General features: G+C 34.7%; 1 protein-coding gene across 6 annotated transcripts in view; it reads right to left on the reverse strand.

The window, feature by feature from the left end:
* The window catches only part of Foxj3 (forkhead box J3), a 119,950-nt gene that overhangs the window by 35,902 nt on the left and 61,945 nt on the right, over nt 1-22,103 (reverse strand). For 5 of the 6 annotated variants that reach the window (XM_013507785.1, XM_013507784.1, XM_005410595.2 and 2 more), the window contains exons 4-5: nt 18,919-18,993; nt 3,182-3,265 (exon numbers count right to left, since the gene is read on the reverse strand). In XM_013507785.1, the coding sequence (XP_013363239.1) occupies nt 3,182-3,265; nt 18,919-18,993 (159 nt within the window). The remainder of the gene's footprint in view (nt 1-3,181; nt 3,266-18,918; nt 18,994-22,103) is intronic. The other variant, XM_013507787.1, reaches the window with a different exon arrangement.

Genomic DNA, 22,103 nt, shown 5'->3' on the forward strand with positions numbered 1-22,103 from the left:
AACTGTTGTGGTTTTCAGCATAGCAAATACTAGTGACAATAGTACAGCTGTAAACAGTACAGACTATGAAAGGTAAACTACTTGAATTTTAATGCTGGCTTTCGTACTTAGTACTTCGAGACAACTTACTTAACATCCACGTCCATCAGTTTCATCAATGAGTTACTTGAAACATCATATGAGTTAATATTCATTAAAAAGCACCTGATACATAAACTCAATATACCTATTATTAAGCTATTACAACTTTTATCCTCTAACTTTATCTGAGGATACTATAGCTCAAAATCTTTAATAACTGCCAAAAGAGAACTACTAAGTTATACAGCCAGAAGAGAAGCACAAGCCTTCTAATAGAAGTCCATCATCTGAGCACTTTATTCAATATTTTGAAAAATACTAACATTTTAGTTAGTTTTTAAAAAGTCTTCAGGGTCAATTTAGAGAAAGGAAGAGAGACACTGACATATTCAAGAATTAAGAAAAGAATACTATAACAGATTAGAGTGCATTGGTTTATGATCATACAAATCAGGGGAAAATCAGGGAAGTGGTCCAGAGAACTCTGTTAATATCAGACTGGCTGAGCATGTGACACACACCTGTAAACCTAGCACATAGGGAAGCTAACAAAGGAGATCTCCAGGTCTGAGTTCTGCCTGAGCAACCAGGTGAGACCTCATCTCAAAATCAAAAAGGGCTACTGTAGCTCAGTGGTAGAGTGCCCCTGGATTTGAGCCCTAGTACCACAAGCAAACAAACCACAAGTGGATATAATTACCAGGTGTTACAGGCTTTATTTTCCATTTAGGACATGAAGACTTTCTTGCTTACATGTTAAAAAAAAAAATTTCTCTAGCAGTTTTAGCCTTTTCTGTGTCATATAAAGCTTATCTCCAAAATAAAAAATGTGTAACATATTTGATTTTTTACATAGAATCCTAATTAAACACAGATGAAGGAATCATAACTTACAGATATTTAGTAAACAACTTTTAGGCTGTCAATGTATTTATCATCTACATTTAGAAGTCCTTTTAGCCTTTAAAAGTTTTCAACTTATAGGTCTTGTTTAGATTTGGAGAAAACTAAATGTTTAAAGACTGTGTTTGGAACCATCACAATTTAACCGTAGTAGGTGTTTCCTTAGATAAAAACCAACAGTCACTTAAAATATAAAATCTGTCCTAATAAAAAATACTACATAACTTCTCCCCGCTCCCATCTCTAGGTGAAAAAGACAAACCAGTTTATCAGGATAGGAAATTAGTTTCTGTAAGAATAGTACTTTCCAGAATACTTGTTAAATATTATCTATCTCACTGATAGTAAGTACTTTGCTCACAGATGATCTGTTTTTTCAGTTCCTCTCCTATAGTAGCAACCAACAACACAGCTAGGGCCAGTAAATACTGCTACCGACTGAAAGTTTCAGCTATTGTATGTATATTTTGTGGAACTATGCCATATAATTAATCTCTGAAACTTTTACATTTTAAACTTAAACATTAAAAGGTAAGTAGCAGAAAAAGAATATCCTAAGTATATTCCAAAATGTATATTCAGAAACACATACTTTTGGGGCTGGGGATTTAGCTCAGCGGCAAAAGCGCCTGCCTGGCAAGCGCAAGGTCGTGAGTTCGGTTCCCGGTACCGGAGAAAAACCAAAAACAAAGCAACAACAACAGAAACACCTACTTTTGTAACCTGAGTCCTGTGTTTCTGTAGACGTCTACAAAACTGACCACAGTATCAAAAAGAAAAGGAATAACTCTCAGAAATAAAGACTGCTCTATGGACTCTGAAGCAAATATAAGGGACTAAACACAGGCTTAATATTGAAAAGGAATGTAGTTGTCAACTCAACTACCAATTCCAACTTCCAGAAATAATTCAAGTTCCAGAAATTTCAGGAAAAAAGATAAATAGAGGAGACCACAATTACCTAGGCCTTCAATCTATACATCCAAGTTGCTTGATAATGCTATGGGTTAACAATATGGATTTTTCTCCCCTTCTTTCAAATTCTGGCAATAGGCTAAATGTTTTGTACTCCACATTTCCACACAAAGTCCAAGTGCTAAGTCTGTTTTAAAAGACAGAGGCAAGAGAACAGATACTGAGATGTACTCGCTCTTTCAAACCACTAGGTACTGAGCATGTCAACATCTCCATCTTAAAAGAGTCTAGGTCCATTACCAGAAGATTATGCCATCAATACGACAAGAAAACTTCTTAAACTTTGATTGTGTAAGTCAAAAAATTATTCTGGCCTAAGTTATCCTTCATTCTGTATACCCTGATAACTGGCTTACTGAATTCCCTCTGCTGGTTCTAATAAAGCTGCCTAACAGCACCAGAAAAAAACTAACAAGACATTTTTTTCTGCCCCTCAGGAGAGATCAATCCAATAGAGAAGACAAATATTTCTATAAAGTATGAAAAATTCTATTTTAAAAATTCTTAAGAATTCTACAAGAGCACAATTAAAAAGATGAATAAAGACTTCACAAGCAGTAAACACTTGAAATAGGTCTTGAAGAACGTGAAGGCAGGGTGTATATGTTTTAGCTGAAACGGTAGAATTACAGAAAACATGGAGAAAGCTGAAGAATAGTTAGTGTCTGGTCATGGTTGAAGTGGTAGCTTAAAACATATATAACTGAGGATAGCAACAACAGATTCTTTTCTCTTTCATTCTTGCAAATTAATTTTAATCATGAAGTCATGAGGAAGAATTATCTTAACCCCACCCCCCAATTTTGTACACAAAGTGACTATTACATGGCTAAAAGGAGGGAAAAGCATTTTGAAGACAATGAGGAACATTCAAAGCAACCAAGAAAGATCATCTCCAGTGGTGGGAAACAGTTGTGTTACATAAAATCAGTCCTCAAAATTGTGAGTACAGAGAAAAGAGTATCAAATTAAAATTCAAGAGAGCTAGATGCAAATCTTGGACAACTGTGTACTCTAGTTATGAAAAAACCTTGTACTTAATTTCTATCTCAGAGGTCAAATAAAAAATAGGTCTGAAAGGTCCTTGAACATATGTAAAATGCTATCCAAACATTCTTTTACACTTGTGGTTACGTTTGCTAAACTGAAATGAACTTTTAAAATCTACATTTCTGACATACTCAACCTGCTGCATTTAAATTTACGATAAAGAGGTTTTTACCCGTTCTACAGATCGTGCCCTCTTCTTTGGCCGAGTAGGCAGCGCATCTTCCTTCGGATTGGTGTCTATTGCCCAGTAGGATCCCTAAAGGTAAGAGATAAATTATATTAACAGCATATTATGGTAACCCTATAACTTGAAAAGGTTTTTTTTGTTATCTCTTGCTCCGAAAGGGAACATTTTGCAAATCGAACAATGGAAAAGCAGGAAACAATGTAAAAGTAGCATGAAAAGAAATGCTGGTTTTGAACTGAAAAAAGTAAAATTTATGGAAGAAAAATGGTCTATTTTATAACTAACTTATTACAGAGGAAAACCCAGGAAATAATAGCAAGAATCAACATCTAGGATTGCATCAAATTTTAAAACTCCTGCATTAGCAAAAGAAACAACAGAGTGAAGCAACAGCCTGCTAATTGGGAGGCTAGCTACTCATCCAACAAGGATTAATATACAGGCTACATAAACAACTGAAAAACTTAACACCATAACAACAAACAACCCAATCAATAAATGGGTAAATGAACAAGACACTCTCAAAAGAAGTACACATGGGCAGTAAGTACATAAAAAATGCCTAACATCTTTAGCCATCAGATAAATACAAGAAAAATGCCTAACATCTTTAGCCATCAGATAAATACAAGAAAAGGACCTTAACAAAACTATGTTAAGATTCTGTATTATCCCTCTCAGAATAGGGTGATCATCAAGATTAGAAACAAACAAACAAACAAAAACCAACTAAGTGTGGTATGTAAGGCTATAATTCTAGCACAGTGGAAAGCTCAAGCAGCAGAATTTCAAGTTCAAGTCCAGCCTGAGCATCTTAGCAAGACCCTGTCTCAAAAAAGGGCTGGGGATGTAACTCAATGCAAATGCCCTAAACTTAATACCCAATCCCGCAATAAATGAATGAATGCTAGCCAGAATGTAAGTAAAAAGGAACTGTCGTTTGTTAGTATTAACAATAAATTAGTATAGCCATTATGGAAATCAGTATGGAGTAAAAATAAAGCTACCATTTTATTTGGCTGTATCACTCCCCCAAGTAAAATCAACATACCACAGAACTACCTGCATATCCATGTTTACTGTGGCACAGTTCACAATGGCTCCTCTGTGGAAATACTCTAGCTGCCCATCAGTTGAAGAATGGATTTAAAAAAATGTGTTATATGTATACACATAACAGAGTATCATTCCACCACAAATACGGATGAAATAATGTTTTTTACAAGAAAGTAAACAGAATTAGAGATCATCATTTTAAGCAAAGTAAGTCAGATTTAATAATCTTGTGTTTTCTCTCATATATGGAGCAGGCGTGCATGTGTGTGTGTGTGCGCGCGAGAGAGAGACAGACAGACAAGCAGGAAACAGAAAGGAGGAAGGGAATTAGAAAAGAGGAAGGGGAGAGGGAAGAAAAATGGGGTGTGGGGTGTGGAAATGATTAAAGTATGTAAAATATGGCATGTAAAATATGCCAAAATAAGACCTATTATTCTGTACTACTATGTACTAATTTTAAAATCATAAGCTGAAAACCTGGAGTCTGAGCACTTCTGCCACGGCTAGATTAAAAGAAATCAACCAAATACATTTTAATATATACTAATTCTTAACTGAATACATACGATAATTACGTCATATACTTTTTTTTAAAGGAGGAAAAGTTTATTTCAGTTTAGAAGACATTCGAATCTAGAAGTATTTTATGTATAGGGTACACTGTAGTTTCTACATCATGAGACCTCACAAATCTAAATGCTAGGTGAAATAATTTTTAGAGGCACACTGCTTGAACATTTTCAATAGTAAGGACATACTGAGAAGCAAGACTCTATATAAATCTTTATTGCTTATACTCTATCACATCTTATTTTAACCATATACTCTCTCTTTCAAAGGTATTCAGTACTGTGATGTCTTATTTTAACCATATACTCTCTCTTTCAAAGGTATTCATGTACTGTGGTACTCAGGTATTACGATTCCCTCCAAAAGGTATATTGAAAAATATGAATCATAGTTTGCATATAGTATACAGATGAGGAATCACAGCTCAGAAAGATGAAGTACTTGGCCTGGGAAGGATGAGCCAGTGCCAGAAACAAGATCTTGATTCTCAGCTCCTTTCTACTTCAATTAGAGTGCCTCTATAGATAAACATATACATAGGTACATGTACACGTGTACACACACACACACACACAAACACACGTAGTAAAGGAAGGAAAAGAGAAATACACATTTCTGAAACAGGAATACAGCACATATCCTAGATTTACAATTAAGTGCAGTGACAGTACTCAAATATAGTCTTTGCCTCTATTATTCCATTAATCTTCCCAGGCTAGTTTTTCATACATTTAACAATGAAGGGAAAAATACAGCTCTCATCTCTCAAGCCTCATACTTTAGCCTGACATAAATAGGCTTAGAGTTCTTGAATATACCATTTTTCATGCATCTAAGCCTGCTACATGCTAATCACACTGTAATATCCACCCTACTACTGATAACTGCATATTCCACTTTAATAATTTACCTCAGTTACTATCTAAAGGAATTTTTCTCTCATCTTTCTGCCATATTTAAGAATCCGCCATTCTTTCCCTCTGCAACATTTCCACACTTTCACACATCTAGACCACTGACTTACTTAATAATGATTTTACGGATCTGTCTCACTCTCTCCTCCTGCAATGTTTCCATACTTCTTACACGTTTATATCACTGTCTGTACTTAACAATTCTGTTTATGGGTCAGTTCCCTGCTTTTGGACTATGAGTTCCTTAAGGGTAGGAACTACTCTACATTCATTTCTGTAATCACAGTGTCAGGCACAATGTAGGAAACGAAACAAGTATTCAATAAACATGTTAAAATGGGAAGGAAAAAAGTTCAACAAACAGAGTATAATGGCAGGCCTTCTCAAGTCTTCTTTTATGCAGGTTGTGAGCTTAGCTTTGTTTTCATCTCCCGGCTACTGCTGGTGCATTCCTACGTGGTACTTTTCAAGTGGTTACTACTTTTCAGCTAATGATGCTACTGTACATGATATGAATGTGCCAAGAACCATGTAAAATGTAGATGCTATAGAAAGCACTAAAACAGAAAACACTTTAATATATACTACTTCATAAATGAACATGTGATAACTGCATTCATGATATTCAAGTGAAAGAATTTTAAGTATAAAGAAACTATAGTTTCTACAACTTGTGACCTCAGCAGTCTAAATGCTAAGTGAGCCAATTTACTTATCTCACAGCAGATTAAGCTAGCAAAATACAGTAAAGTACGAAAAATTTTTAGACTAAACTGTTATAAAAACTGACAATAAGAAAATACCAAACCTCACTGGGCAAACACTCTAAACTGTTTGTGCAAATGATAAATTCCACGGAACGTTTTGGATTACTGCTATGTGTAAATATGGGAAAACTATTTACTGTGCACACGTTAGACTTGTTATTAAACACTTCAATGAAACACAAAAAATAAACATGTGTTTATTCTTCTACATAAAATATGATTGGCTGGGGCCTGTGAGAAAGAAAGCACTGACGGGAAAAAAGCTGTTCATAAGCCTATTACTGTTCCCAATATACTCATTAAACCCTGTAATGCATCTATTTTAAGCATATAACTGAAAAAATCTTACCAGAATCAAGATATGTAGCATTCCATATCACCCTAAAAAGCTCTGCAAGTAATTTCTCCTTTTTTCCTCCTACCTTGATCCCATACAACTACTGATCTACCCTGCCATTTCATAAGACTCAAGACTATTTCCTGCTCTCATCAGCGATGTATGAGAGTTTAACTGCCCCATCCTTTCCAGCACTATTTTGTCGTTTGAATTACAGCCATCCTAGTGATGTTTAGTTATGTCTCAGTGGCTTTCATGTTATTTCCCTAATGAATAATGATGTTGGACATCTCTGCATGTACTTGCCATCCATATATCAACTTTTCAGAAATTATCTTTTGCCATATTTTAAAAGGATTTTGGTTATTTGTGTTTTAAGAATTTTTTATATTCTTATTTTTTATATTTTTATCCCAAATAACTCCTTTGTTAGATACATGCATTGTACAAATAGAAAAGGGACCAAGAGATAGAGGGAAACAAAATGAAGGGAAGGGTAAAGGGATACAAAAAGATTGAAGTGTGTTATGTATGTGTACCAACTCCCCATGATGAATGCAATCATTATGCACTGCAAACAAAACATAAGGAAGGAAAGATAGATGTGTATTTTCTCAGTCTATGGCTATATATTTGTTTACATGCATGATGGTACCTTGTAAAGAGCAAAAAGCTTTTAGCTCAATGAATTCTAATTTGTCAAGCTTTCTTTTGCGATCTGTTGTTCTTTGTTTTATGTCTTTCCTATTTTTTTTAAATGGTATTCCAAGATGGCACTTATGGTCTGCAATGTGTTCTTTTAAAAGTTTTAAAGTCTCAACTTTTGGCTTAGGTCTTGGATTCACTTAGAGTTGATTTTCTACATAAGTGTGAAGTAAGGGATCAATATTAGTTTTTTTTTCCTACTAAATACATAGTACCAGTTTGAAAAGACTATCCTTTTCCTGCTGAACATTAGTATCTCTATCAAAACTCAGCTGAATACATGTGCTGGTCTATTTCTGTCTGATCTACACACTACATATCTATCCTTATTTCAATGCCATTTTATTGTAACTTTTGTAGTGGTATAAAAATTTGAAATACCCTACAACTTTGTTTTTTTTTCAAAACTGTTTCACCCTAGTCTTTTTTCATGTCCATAAATATATAAGAAATAGTTTGTTGATTTCTGAAAAAAGTCTGTTATGGTTTTTAGATGTGATTAACTGTTTAAATCAATTTAGAGAGGATTGGCATCTATCAACAATGAGTCCTTTGGGCTACAAACATGCCTTATCTCTCCATTTATTTGGGTCTTCCTTTATTTGCTTGGTGATATTTTATAGTTTTCAGTGAACAGGTCTAGACTTATTAGCATGTATCTCTGAAGTGTTCCATTATTTTAGATGCTTCCAAAATAAGTGCTTTTGTTCACTTTCCAGTTGTTCTTTGCTAATATGGAAAATATTATATTGACTTTTTATCTTGTGACCTTGCTAAACTCACTTATTAGTAATTTTTCCAAAGATTGTTTGGGATTTTCTACATATGCAATAATGTTATTTACAAATAAGAATTTTACTTTTTTAAACTTGGATACATTTTACTTCTTTTTCTTGCATTACTCCATTGGCTAGGATCATTAATTAAATGTTAATAAAAGTGCTTGATGCCAACATCCTTGCTTTGTAGTCAATCGCAGAGAGAAAACATTAATTATCATTCAGTATGACATAAACTACTTTTTGCACAGATGCCTTTAATTGAGAAAATTCCTTTTATTCTTAGTTTGCCACACATTAAATTTTGTCTGGTATTTTTTTCTACACTTGAGGTGACAGAACTATTTAGCTTTTTATTTACTCACATGGTGAGTTATACCAACTGGTTTATAAATTTTAATCTGCACTGCATTCCGGAGACAAATCTCACTTGCTCATTAATTTTTTCCTCACCTTTTCACAGTATTTACTAAATTGGCTCGTTTCTTGTTAAGGATTTAGGAGTCTGTGTTGATGAAGAATACTGGACTATGGTTTTCTCTGTCATTTGTTTACTTGACTTCAGTATTATGGGTATTGCTAACTTAATGAAATGAGTGGAAATTGTTCCTTCTTCTTTGTGTGTGTGTGTAGGACTGAGACTGCTTTTTCCTCAAAAGTTTCAGCTTCTGATTTCACTGCTTTTTCATTGCTCATTTTCTACTTTACTGATCATCACTTAACTTTTATTATTTCCTTCTTTTTGCTCACTGTGCACTCACTTTGTTCTTACTTTTTCTCATTTCTTGTGGTATATGCTTAGGTAACTTCAGATCCTTCTTATTGTTCTCATAAAAGTACATAAAGCGGTATGTTTCCTTCTAAAACTCCTTTAGCTGTGGCTCATAAATTTTCATATGCTCTGCTCTCACCATTTGGTACGAAATACAGTATCTTCTATAATTTCTTCTTAGATCCAGGTATATGGAGGTTTCTAAATTTCTTTTTGTTACTGTTTTCTAATTTAATTCTGATAGAGAACTTTAAGGTTTCACTCTAGAAATCTACTGAAACTTGTTTGGTACATTGTCTTCCTGGGTGAACACACCTTGTGCATTTAGAAGCATATAGTTGATAGGTATAGTGTTCAGATCTTCTTTTTCGGGGCGGGGGGGAGGTCTTTTTGAGACAGGGTCTTGCTATGCAGTTCAGGCTGGCCTTGAGCTCACTTTGTAGCCCAGGCTTATCTCAAACTCGCAACGATCCTCCTGCCTCAGGCTCCAGAGTGCTGGGATTGCAGGCGTGTGCCACCACACCTGGCTCCAGATCTTCCTTTTTAATCTAACTGTTCTATTACTTGCTAAGAGGTAGGTTAAAATATCCAGTAATGATTGTCCATTTCCCTTTTTACTTCTGAGAGTTTTTGAATGATACCCTTATCCACTTTTGAAGCTCTGCGGTTTTTGGACACATACATTTTAAAATCTTAGACATTCCTGTTTTTTCTGCTATCTCCAATATGCCATTCAGTGAAATTTTCATTTAATTACTACACTTCTCAACTCTCTTTTTGCACCTCTCTACTGAAATTATCGTTCATTAATTACTTGAACATATTTTAACACTGAATTTTGGAGGGAGTATTGAGGACTGAACCTAGGGCCTCACATATGCATTCCTGAACCACTGAAAATATTTATAATGCTATTTTTAAATGTCTGTGTCCTAAAGTAGGTCACTTATTCCACATGACTTAGGAGCTTGGATAATTTCAACTTTTACCTAAGTTATACTGACATCATTTCTTATCCTTCCTAAGGCAAATGGCCCATGAAGTATCTCGTGAGTAACGCACTGTGTTGAATTCCAAAAACATATTTCATTACTTACACAGTCGTTTAGTGTGATAAAGAAATAATCTATTAAACAGAGACCTAGACTCAAATCCCATATCTGGTCAGATAATCTTAGACAAATTATCAAATCTTTGGTATATTTTATTATTTCATATAATTGTTATGAGAATTAATTCTTGAGTATGTACCAGAAAAACTAGTTATTACTATTTACATCTGTATCCAGAGATACTTTTATTTGCATGTGTACGTATATGTATTTTGAGGTGCTCAGGAGTTAACCCAGGGCCTATCACTGACCTAAATCCCAGTCTTAAAATTTTCTTTACAAACAAGGTTTCACTAAGTGGCCCACCATAGCCTCAAACTTGCAATCCTCTTGTCTCAGCCTTCCAAACAGTGGGGATTACAGATGTGGACCGCTACACCCAGCTCTCTATATTGTCTTATATATTTAAATTTTCCTGGTTTTGAAGATATGAAGAGTTAATATTTTTAATGTAATTTAACTGTTTATCAACTGTCATGCACAAAACTAAAACTTGCCCATTCGATAAATACTGATTTTAGATTTCATGTCTCTAAAACATTCTAGTATTACTTCTGGTTCTTTTTGTTACATTTTACTATCAAAAGGCAATACTTGAAACCAGATTTCAAATACATTTCTAACAATAATCTAGACTATTATTCTAATTTTTTTATACTTAAATTTTTAAAGTATAATACTTATGAAATTTTTGATGGCTCAATTTTGAGAAAGCCATCTTTGGTTCCATTATTGCCAAAAAAATTATATTTAGATTTATAAATACCAAGCAGAATGATGGATTCAACTATGTTTTTCATTTCTTTTTTTTTTTTCCTTTTTTTGTCATTTCGAGACAGGATCTCCCTATGCAGTTCAGGCTGGCCTTGAGCTTACTTTGTAACCCAGGCTGGTCTCAAACTCAAAATGATCCTCCCACTTCAACTTCCCGAGTGGTGGGATTACAGGTATACACCACCATGCCCAGCTTCGTTTCTATATATTTTCTTGCAAGCACTTTTGTACACATTCCATTATTTCAGGAGTTGTCCATTTATGCATCTCATCAAATACATTTTGGTGCACAAACATTAAAGATGGAAAAATGCCATCTTGTATTTTTTCTATTAATGGGATAATACAGACTGCAGTCAGAAAATACTGTATTAATGAAGACCTTTTAGTGCGATGATTAAACAGCTGAGTAACACTCAGGAGCCCCGTTAACTTGCATAAGGGAAAAAAAGTGCTTAAACTCAGCTTTTCCTTCTGTTAGGAATGTAAAGAATAAGTCAGAGTAGCATTATCAGTATCTGAAAATCAGTTTATTTCCTAACACATTAATAGGCTCTTACAAGTATCTCAAAAGATCATTTACACTCCTTTTTACTTAAATTTTATAATACTATCATAGAAATATATAAACTTACTATATCACAAATTTCTAATCCTTTTAATCCTGTATGTTCTGGTAGATACCTTTAAAAATTCTATTCTGAAAGGTTACTTACATATTAACCGTACGTAATTGGCAAATGGAGCCATGCATAAGCCAAGTGTTAAAGAGCTACGGTGCTAAAGTCACAGGAGAGAGAGTAAAACATTAAGGGAATTGTTCGTTTGACTAGGTAAAAAAGATGTTAAGAGGTAATTTCAGAAAACTAAAGAGTAACAAATTTTTTTTTGCTTTGCTTGAATGTTACTTCCTCGTAATATTTTAGGCAGCATACTGATTCTCAGTTTTTTAAATTTGTTAATTCACAAATCCTGAAAATACATTAAAATTTATTACTGATACTCAACAATCCAGTTTAAAAACTTATTTTAAATTTATTTTTAACTCTATAAGCCATTACAATTAAACACTAAATCAAGTTGTGCTAATAAACACTTTGTAATCATTTTTTATACAGCAGAAGCTTTATACAATGAGAACAAGCTAACACTTTATAAGAAATATTGATCTTTGCACCTAATATACTACACTGAGATTTTCAGTTTGTAAGTCTGACTCCTTCACTAGACCGGAAGTTTTAACGGCTGTGACATCTCATTTACCCTATTATCTCCAGAGCTAAGCTTAAATACTGTACGTAGTATAAAGATATAATAAATGTCTGCTGCTCCAGTGATATAACTCAGTGGCACAGCAACTGCCTGGTAAGCACGAGGTCCTGAGTTCAATTCCTGGTACCCAAAAAGACCCAAAAAAACCAAAAGAAGTCTGCTAAAGTTAATTCCAATAGCTTATCTAAAATATTCACAGTATTTAGTGCTACATGAACCTACAGATACTGTAACTCTTTTTATAGACACTCAGTGTTTTAACTCTTCAATTAAAACAAATACAGACTGAAAAGACAGCCCAGCCCAGCCCATCTGGGTTTACTGCCTGGAAGAATATTAAGATGGGAATACTTCCCAAACTGATTTACAGAGTCAATGCAATTCCTAGCAAAACCTCAGGTGGATCTTCTGCAAATACTGACAGGCTGATCTAAAAAATACATATAACAGCAAGGGGCTCAGGAAAGACAAAATGAGCTTGAAAGAGATGGACCAAGTTGAAGAATTCATACTTTCCAACTTCAAAACTTTGTACATAGTTACAGTCAAGACAGTGTGACTTTGGCACAGCAATGAACAATGGAACTGTCAATGGAACTGGACTGACCCGTGAACCTAGTAATAAACCTACACATTTATGACCAGTTGATTTTCCACGGACTACCAAGACAACTCAATGGGGACAGTAAAGTGCCAGAAAAACTGAATACCAAAGGACAATTAGAAATCCCATTCTATATCTTATATCATAGTAACAGTTAGTTTGTGTTTGTCAAAACTGCTAGAATTATATACCCAAATTATATAGTTTTACTGTAATTTTTTTTAAAATAAAATAAAATAATAAAAATAATTTAAAAAATTTTGAGTTAAATGTGATTTTTTAAAGTAGTTTAGATCTTAAAAAGGAAACTACAAAAGCCAACAACAACAAAATGTTCTTTTCCAGCTTTAGAACAGAAAATATTGCATGTGTAAATAAAAACCAGCTGAAACTAAACCACTTTCACCAGAAAGTATAACATCAGGGCTCTAGTACAGGTATAGCACTTCTTCTTCTGCAGTTACCTCCCTGATCTGGCCCCCATTTCTACCTAATTCAATCTTTTAAACCTTTTGAATATTTATGCTTACCCTTGGCTTTTTAATCTTGGTTTGTCTAATGACTTATATCACTCTCATAATCCATCTTTGCCTTGACATTCACTCACTAGCCAAAATTCATTTCTTTACCTTGGACCTCAAGTTATATTAATTCCTCCAATTCCTAATTCTATCCCAATTTTGTTCTGATTGGTCCCTCAGCCAAACCTGATCATGTCCTCCTCCCAGCCTTCAAACTACGTTTCTTACCATGAATTAAAACCACAATGGCTAGCAATTTCATCTATGTTTCAGAACTGGCAAAATAAAGCCCATGTAGGGATTTTTCACTCCAATAAATACAATGTGCTTATTCTATCCAACCCAATTACTGCTTAAGTCTTATTTCCTGTTTTGTAGTGTACACAGGCACAGATAGTCAATCTTTTTCTCACAGAAATCACATGCATGTATTTTAAAACTAATACATAGTAAAATCACACTCTTATTTGCCCTCTTTAGGATAAATGCCTGTGATTCCTAAACTTTGTCATTTAATGTGATATTTTATATTCTCTCAAATCTTTCCAGTTTCCCAATACCAAAATGATCCAAATGAGATACTAGTGAATAATCAACAATTCCTAAGTAAATACAGCACAAGATTAACATGGCCAAAAAAATAATCTCCTTTGAAAGAAAGTGATGAGTCAACTGTTACTATCTTTTATGAACCAGAGAACAGAAATAGAAAACATCACTATGTAGGAAATTTTGAAAGTTATTTCTCTAGCAATGTCTGTTTCCTCACAAACCAAGAGACCCCAGTCTTTACAGACATTGAACTTTTACAATCTCTCCTGTCCAGGTAATAAAGAGCTTTCCCCCAACACCAGCAAAACAAAAAGCTCTTCTTACTACGAATTAACTATAGTTAACTCCCCAGGATATGCATAGCTGGCCTGAAACTTCTCAGCTAATTTTCTCAGTTCTATGAAGTTTTATGTCATTAATTGTTTATGCCATTGTTGAAATTACTTCCTATGATCCTTTAGTTCCTTCCAAGTCAAAGAGAACTAAAACCCTCTCTCCAGTTAACAAAAATGAAGAAAGGGGAACAGGGTTGAGAAAAAATTAAGCTAGAAAGCACAGGAAGAGAACTGCCTTTTAAGTATAGCTGATGATTTCTTTTTCATAATGTGAGCAAAAAAATTTTTTTTTCCTGATGACAGAAATTGAACTCACGACCTTGCGCTTGCCAGGCAGGCACTGTGCCACTGAGCTAAATCCCCAGCCCAAGCAAAATGTTTTTAGCTGATGATTTCTTTTTCATAATGTGAGCAAAATATTTACCTTTAAGGTAATGGAGAAGTATTATGCATCACAGAATAAAAATACAAAAAAAATGTTTAGATCAAAATGTCAGCAAAAGAAAAAAAAATGTCAGCAAAAATAAAGAAAACAGAAATAATGAGAAGAGAGGAGATGGAAGAATGGATTTTAAAAATGGAGACAAGCTGGAGGACACACAGGGAGAAGAGGTTTATAACTGAGGGAAAAGAAATCTGTACCCCCACAAAAGCAGTAAAATCATGGATGAAAAATACAATTTCATTTTGTATTTCTTTTTTTCTTGTACGTATATATGTACATATATGTTTTATTTTATTTTTGGTTTCTTGAGACAGGGTCTAGCTATGTAGTCCAGACTAGCCTTGAACTCACTGTGTAGTCCACACTAGCCTTGAACTCATAGCAAACCTCTTCTGCCTCGACCTCCAAAGTGCTGGGATTATAGGTAGGTACCACCATGCCTAGCTGTATTTCTTTTTAAAGAAAATAATGATGCAGCTATTTTAAGTGAATTTCAAGAAATAGAGGTGAATGGATTTCAGACCATCAATGTACAATGAAAGGGTACCAAATCTGAATGGTTTTTATGACATGAATTTCTTACATAAAGAATGGAGAGGAAAAAAAGCAGTCATATAAAAATCTTTATAACTCAACAATACACTTCAAGTCTATGCTGGTCATTATACCTCTCCAATAATACAACAAACAGGATGCTACACCATGAAAATACAAAAGAAAATGCTGTAAGAATTACTTCTATTTCTTGGGCCTATTGGGGTCAGGGCCACAGCTAGCAAAATCCTAAGGGGTTAAGGTCCATCCCATACCCATGAACCACACCCAAAAATCTACTCCCACCCCACCTTGGCTCAATGGTTTTCTCCCACTGTGGTGAGGGTGATTTTGGAAAAGCTCCTCAAATGCCAGGAAACACTGTAATACAAAAAGAAAAAACAATTCATAAGTACCAAAACTTAACTAACATTTGGCCTCTCTCTCAAGGAAGACTGGTATATTGGAAAAAGCATTAGTCTACAAACCAAGAAACCAAGATTTTCTTCACTTACTTGGCATTTTTTTCAGACTTCTGCTATAATTCAAAATGAGCTGGGGGGCACTGAGAGAGAACCAAAAGACACACTCTGCTGTTACTAAACTAACAGAACATAAGACAGAAGCTTCTAATAGTCATCTCTGCCACTAACTGGGCTAAAAAGAAAGCCATCAGAAAAACTAAGGAATGGAAAGAGACATTTGTGATGATATAATTTAAGAACCAACTCCAGTTTCTCCTGAAGAAACCCATAAATTAATCTATAATGGGTTTCTGTGACTGGCAAGTAAGTCTGCCTATTACACTTGAGTTCTAATTCTACAATGAATCTGAGTAAGTCACTTCTTATCTTCTGGCCTTAGTTTCTTTACTATTATAAAATGGGATAGAAGTAAGGCTTTCAAAGCATTTTGCTTCCTCACACAACAGAATTTTAAAAAATTTATTGATTGATTGATTTTTATTTTAAAGAGAAAAGAACAAAAGCAAAATAAAAAGACAAGAACAAAACAACACAAAAACTATAAAAACAATACAGAATTTCAAAACAAGATGATAGAAAATCAACAATGATTGTTGTATTACTTATTGTTATCTTTAAAGTAGCTGCTCAGATTACCAGATATAGGTAAGCAAGATGGCTCAAACAATTAAACATTAACTGTTACTTTCAATAAACCAACAGAAATTAGTAGTACAATTATCTCAGCTATCGTGTGTATATGTATACGTGTGTGTGTGTGTGTGTGTGTGTTCCCTTCTTTCTTTCTTCTTTCCAGTTGTTCTTTCCTACTAAGCAGTTTCATTCCCTTTCACAATATCTATTGTACCTTTCAGTTTTATTTACTCTTTCAGGTTCTTACACTCAAAGCATTTTAAAAGCAATGGAATTTTGCTTTCTTTTTGAACAAAATCTCATTGTGATACTAAAAATGATTTTTCTCAGTTTGTAAGATCAAATTCACAACATCCACTTCTCACCAAAATTCAACGGGAACAATGGCTTATTTAAACTTCATTTTGAGACCAAAAATTAAAATGACTCCATTTCTGTAAGTGTACTTCATAAGATCAAATGATACTCACTGTGACCAAAATAAATGAGAACAATGATATGTTTTGATACATATAAAACTTTAAAATTAGACACTAATGGTAAAAGCCAAAGCTCTTGCTCTCAGGAGTCAATTCATTTCTGTATTTTGTTTTAGTTGCACATTACTGATTCCGTAAGAATCAGCTGCATAAGCACAATTCCAAAAGAGTAACTGCAAAGTGTAACTTGTTTTCCATAGCTGCATTATTCCATCATACTATTTCATTAAAGAGAAAAGCTTCAACTTCCCACTAAAGAACAGTAGCCTGACAGCAAAAGTTTTTAAAATGGGTCTTCAATTGGGCAAAATTTTGTACATAATACAGTTAAATATTCATGTGTGTTAATTTCATTTCCATTATTTTTAATTTTCTTAAAAATCTAACAAACTAAATGTTTACAGAATCCAGTTTGCCTCCACAGATTTCTAATAAAATATTTTTCAATCTGATTCACATTTACTATGAAAAGTTATAATGAAAGATATATAGAAAATTCTAATTCTTCTTAATAACATGCCTGTATTAAAGGGAAAAAACTTTTGCCACCAAGTGCTATCCCATCTTAGTGAATTATAAATATAGACAAAAAAATAATACTTTAATAATCTACTCAGTCTTATTGATAACCACTTGATTGGGCAGATCACAAGAAGTACTATTAAGTATTACAAAGGCGTGTGCTTTAATATGGAAATGAAAAACTTTCCATCTATAATCTCAAGAAGTTAACAGTCTACTAGAGGATACAATATACTCATTCAACAAGGATGTCTCAGTGCTACCAGCCACTGTGCAAGCAACTGGGGCTAAATAGTGAACATGTTGCTCCTACAACCTCATACATTTAGCTTTTAACCCAAGAGCAAAGAAGAATGAAGAGCTGGAGAGCACAGACAAACATACTATGGTTACTGCAGTTAACATTTCTTAAAAGACTGACAACTACAATGTGAAAGTAACTATGAATTTGGGGGAGCAAGTCCAAAAACAGACCAGTTAGGAGGTACTACAACAATGATAAGGCTACAAAGTAACAGAGACAGAAAAAAGTGAACAACAAACTCAACTGAGGTATGGAGAAACAAAAACGTTTGAGACACCTAATGTTATAATTCAATCTTAAAAGGACTAGGGCAGACTATAAGATTATAAGACTATATGATGCAATAAGACCATATGAAAGTTATGTTGGAGAAACTTCAAGATGTTCCTCACGCTGAGCCTTGAATAAAGCGAATCATGGCTGGAATGGTAACATTAGGAAAATGAAAGATGAGACTTTATAAAAAAACAACGTAAAACATCCCCCAGACAAGGAAGAGGTAATTTTAAACAGGGTACTCATGACTGCTTACATTTTAGAAATATTCTTCCAGGGACAATTACCCTAAGGAGAAAGCCTAATCACCCCAATAAGAAGGTATCTTGACAGTAGTTACCCTGTCTTGAAATCTTAATCGAGTAACTTATCATAGTAAATAATCAACAAACGCGGTGCAACAAAGTACTCTGAGCTTTAGAAACTAAGCCATTATACCAACTTAAGGTCACACTATAGTTGACATAGCTATAGAAACACAAATGTCTCTGTAGATAAAATGCTAAAACTGTGATGGTGACAGAAGATAAAAGCAGTCAAAAAGAAAACACAGCAACTAAGAAGACAGTATTAACAGAGAAACAATTTTATTTCAAAGTTAGAATACTTTTCCTTTTGTAAATTACACAGAGATCCATCCCTTATATGTAATAATTAATAGACTGTGATTCCTGACAAGCAATTCAAACACCGTATTAATTTAATGACAACACTTAAGAAAGCAACCAAAGACCAGATTAGAAAAAGTATACAACAAAGGACTAGCTCTAGCTAGTTTCCCACTGCTTAAAAAGAAAGCTATCCCTAACTGGTTGGTCTTTAAAGCATACCAACTAAATGAGAAGTAGATCAGGGTAGGGGACAACTTGCTATTCCACAAAAGTTCCTAATCAACTAGACGAGTTCTCAATTCAAACATGACAAGACATATACAGAAAAGTCCAATTGCTTTGTTTTAAGAAAATGAATCCTACCTTTCCAGGGTCATCCTTGGATCGAGGCACTTTAAGGAAACATTTGTTGAGTGACAGATTATGTCGTATGGAATTCTGAAATTAAAGGAGAAAAGCCACTGGGTCAATGGAATCCAAAAAAACCCCATCTTTAAAAACAGAATCAGAAACTTAAGTATTTCTACACATTGTGATATAATTATAAATGGATTAAGTTTTTTTAAAAATAAGCTTTAAACTTTTCTGACCTTCAAATTACAAATACTGCAAAGGTAAATAAAGATAATTTCTAGTGGATTCCATAATAATGTAATGTATGTAGTATTTTAAAGTTTAAGACCATTTGGTAAGGCAAAGGGATGCCTGCAATGTAATGTTAAATATTAAATGATAAATACAAAATTGTATACATACCAAGGCTTTAACTGCAGTTTTAAATTTATTCTTGGAAACAAACCAGAATAAAAAAGGTTAGAAGTTATGCTCTGTGGGATTTTAGGTAATAACTACTCTTTTTTTTTTTTTTAAACTTTCCTGCTAGGTCCAAATGGTCTACAAGGCCCTAAGTATTATCACCTTTTCAGTTTTTTAAAATGTTAACAGCTAGAGTGTAGCTCAGTGGACCAGCATCTATCTAGCATGCACAAGGCACTGGGTTGACCTCTAGCACCAAAAAAAACCCAAAAAAGCCAAACAGGGTCTCATTAAAATACACGGGGGGCGGGGGGAGAGATAGGTGGGGGGATGGGGGCAGGTAGACAATGGCCACAGAGGTAGCAAGACCATCTAGTATCCTAAATGTAGCAAAAAAGAATAAACAACTTGGGTGGCAGGAAAATGTCTTTGGAAACCTGAAGAATCTATGAAACAGAAAACCTACCCATGAGAAAATGGGATTTCAATTCTTATAAAAAATATTCAAAGTCTTTATCTTCTCAATTAAATGTTCCAAACTCTATTCCCGGGGGCTGGGGATTTAGCTCAGTGGCAAAGCGCCTGCCTGGCAAGTGCAAGGTCATGAGTTCGATTCCTGGTACCAGAAAAAAACACAAAAGACAAAGTCTATTCCCAAATATTTCTGTTTGTTCCCAAAGGGCTACGGATTTGGTAGTGAGGGGATCCAGGTGGATTTAGCCATTGCTTACAATGGCACCTTCGGGGTCATTTTACTTTTTAATATAAAATTCAGAAGTCTAAGAATACCTGCAGTAAAACCTTCCTCTCTCAAAGGCAATACTGGGATATAAAAGCTTTGAAAAGGTATACAGAGAATATAAATGCAAGCCTATCTTATTACCAAAGTAGAAATTTGAAACTTTTAAATGGGAATTCTTCCTCTGCTTGGGATGTAAACAGCTACAAAAGATAATGCTCCCTCTTCAAACAATATGAAAACACCCCGTAAGCTTTTAAAAAAAGAAGAAAAGGAGTATCTATTTTTGAGCACACCAGAGAGCTCAGGTTGCAAGGCAGCCACACAAACTACATTCCTAAGAGGGAAAAGGCTATTCAAGGAGAAACTGGACACTCAAGCTAACTTACCTTTGGCAGAGCACAGAAAAAAGAATTGGTGACCATTAAGCAGGTAATTAAAAAAAAAAAAACTAACATTATAAAGGCCAAGCATGGGCTAAGTGAGTCAGTTTAGGGTAGCAAGGGCTCCGGGAACAAGGGAAGTTCTATTCAACTGTTCTCCATTAAGCCTTTGAACATGTGGCCATTAGAAAGACTAGGGTAAGCAGGAGACCAAAGAATGTCTCCCTTAGTGGTACCAGCAGAAGAGGCGATTGTCAGCAGGAGACCAAGGGTGAGGAAGCTACAAAGCCCACCAATCTTTCAAAATTTTTACAAAGAAAAAACAAAACAAATTACATAAATTTGAGGTAAAGGCAGCAAAATTTCTCAACTATAGGACTCTGGCAAAGATTCGTTACTTCTGGGGGGAAGAATTGGAAACAAAACATTTCTGTCTCTAGGAAAAGATAGGGAAACTTTTCCAGAACACAGGTAAAGAGCTAGCGGTGTGAGAGAAAACGCAAAAACCAAAATCTTTTTTTAGCCTGGACAGAGGTGTAAGAAACAATCTTCAGCTCAGGATCCCACACTTTCATCATGCAGAGGTCTGTTACAGATGGACATGGGACAGGAAACTTCCACTTAAAAGCAACTACAGACACAAGGCTAGTTTGGACTAAAGGAAAGAAACACTAAAAAAAACCTCACTTCCAAATTCAGGGCCCTGTGTAAGACAGAGGCTGGACCAACAGAACACAGAAACCCCTTGCTCTCACCAAAAACCTACCTCTGGGTAATAAGAGCAGGTTACTGACAGAGGAACAAAAGCACTGTGAGATACTCCCATCTACAGAGCAAGGTGGGAAGACACAGTTAAATCTAGAGATGGAAAATGAAAAAATTCTACAGCACCCAAACTTCACACCAAGCACAAAGTAACAGGAGCCTATTACTGGAGGAATACAAAGTCTATAGTATAGCAAAGACAAAGACACCATCAACAAAACCCAAATTTAGCTCAAGTACCAACAGTGACTCAACTTCCCACATGAATGGACTGAAAAAAAAAAGATGCCTGTCCTTTTAATAAGTTATTTGCTTCAATCTCTATCATTTTTCTACACATGTATCTGCTACTTGGTCAAAAAGTGTAAGACATGGCTGGGGATGTAGCTCAGGGGTAGAATGCTTGCCTAGCACCCACAAAGCCCTGGTTTTGATCCCTAATACTGGAAAATAAAGAAAAGTATAAGACACAGAAAAGCAAGGAAATTCCACTGTTCAGAGATAATCAACAAACCCAAACAAGAGACAGCTCAGGTGTTACAGAACCACCACACAAAAAACTTTAACGTGATTAACATGTTAAGGGAGCCTGCAAAAAAAAAGTAACTTGCACAAAGAGAAAGGGAATTTCAGGAGAAATGTAAAAATTGTAAGAAAGAAACAAATGTAGATAACAAATAATACAATACAAGCGAAGACTATTAGCAATTCCCAGCTAGGGGTGTAGCTCAGTAGACCAGTGCTTGGCTAACATACACAAAGACCTGGGTTCAATTCCTAATGCTGCCTCCAAAGCCCCCGCAAAAAAGATAAGGAATTCCTTAGATGGGCTCATCAGTAAACTGGACATAACTGAGAAAGACTTGGAGAACTTGAAAACAGATCAACAGAAGATTTCAAAACAG

Source organism: Chinchilla lanigera, unplaced genomic scaffold, assembly GCF_000276665.1.
Source record: "Chinchilla lanigera isolate Chin_1 unplaced genomic scaffold, ChiLan1.0 scaffold00136, whole genome shotgun sequence".
NCBI classification, from domain to species: Eukaryota; Metazoa; Chordata; class Mammalia; order Rodentia; family Chinchillidae; genus Chinchilla; species Chinchilla lanigera.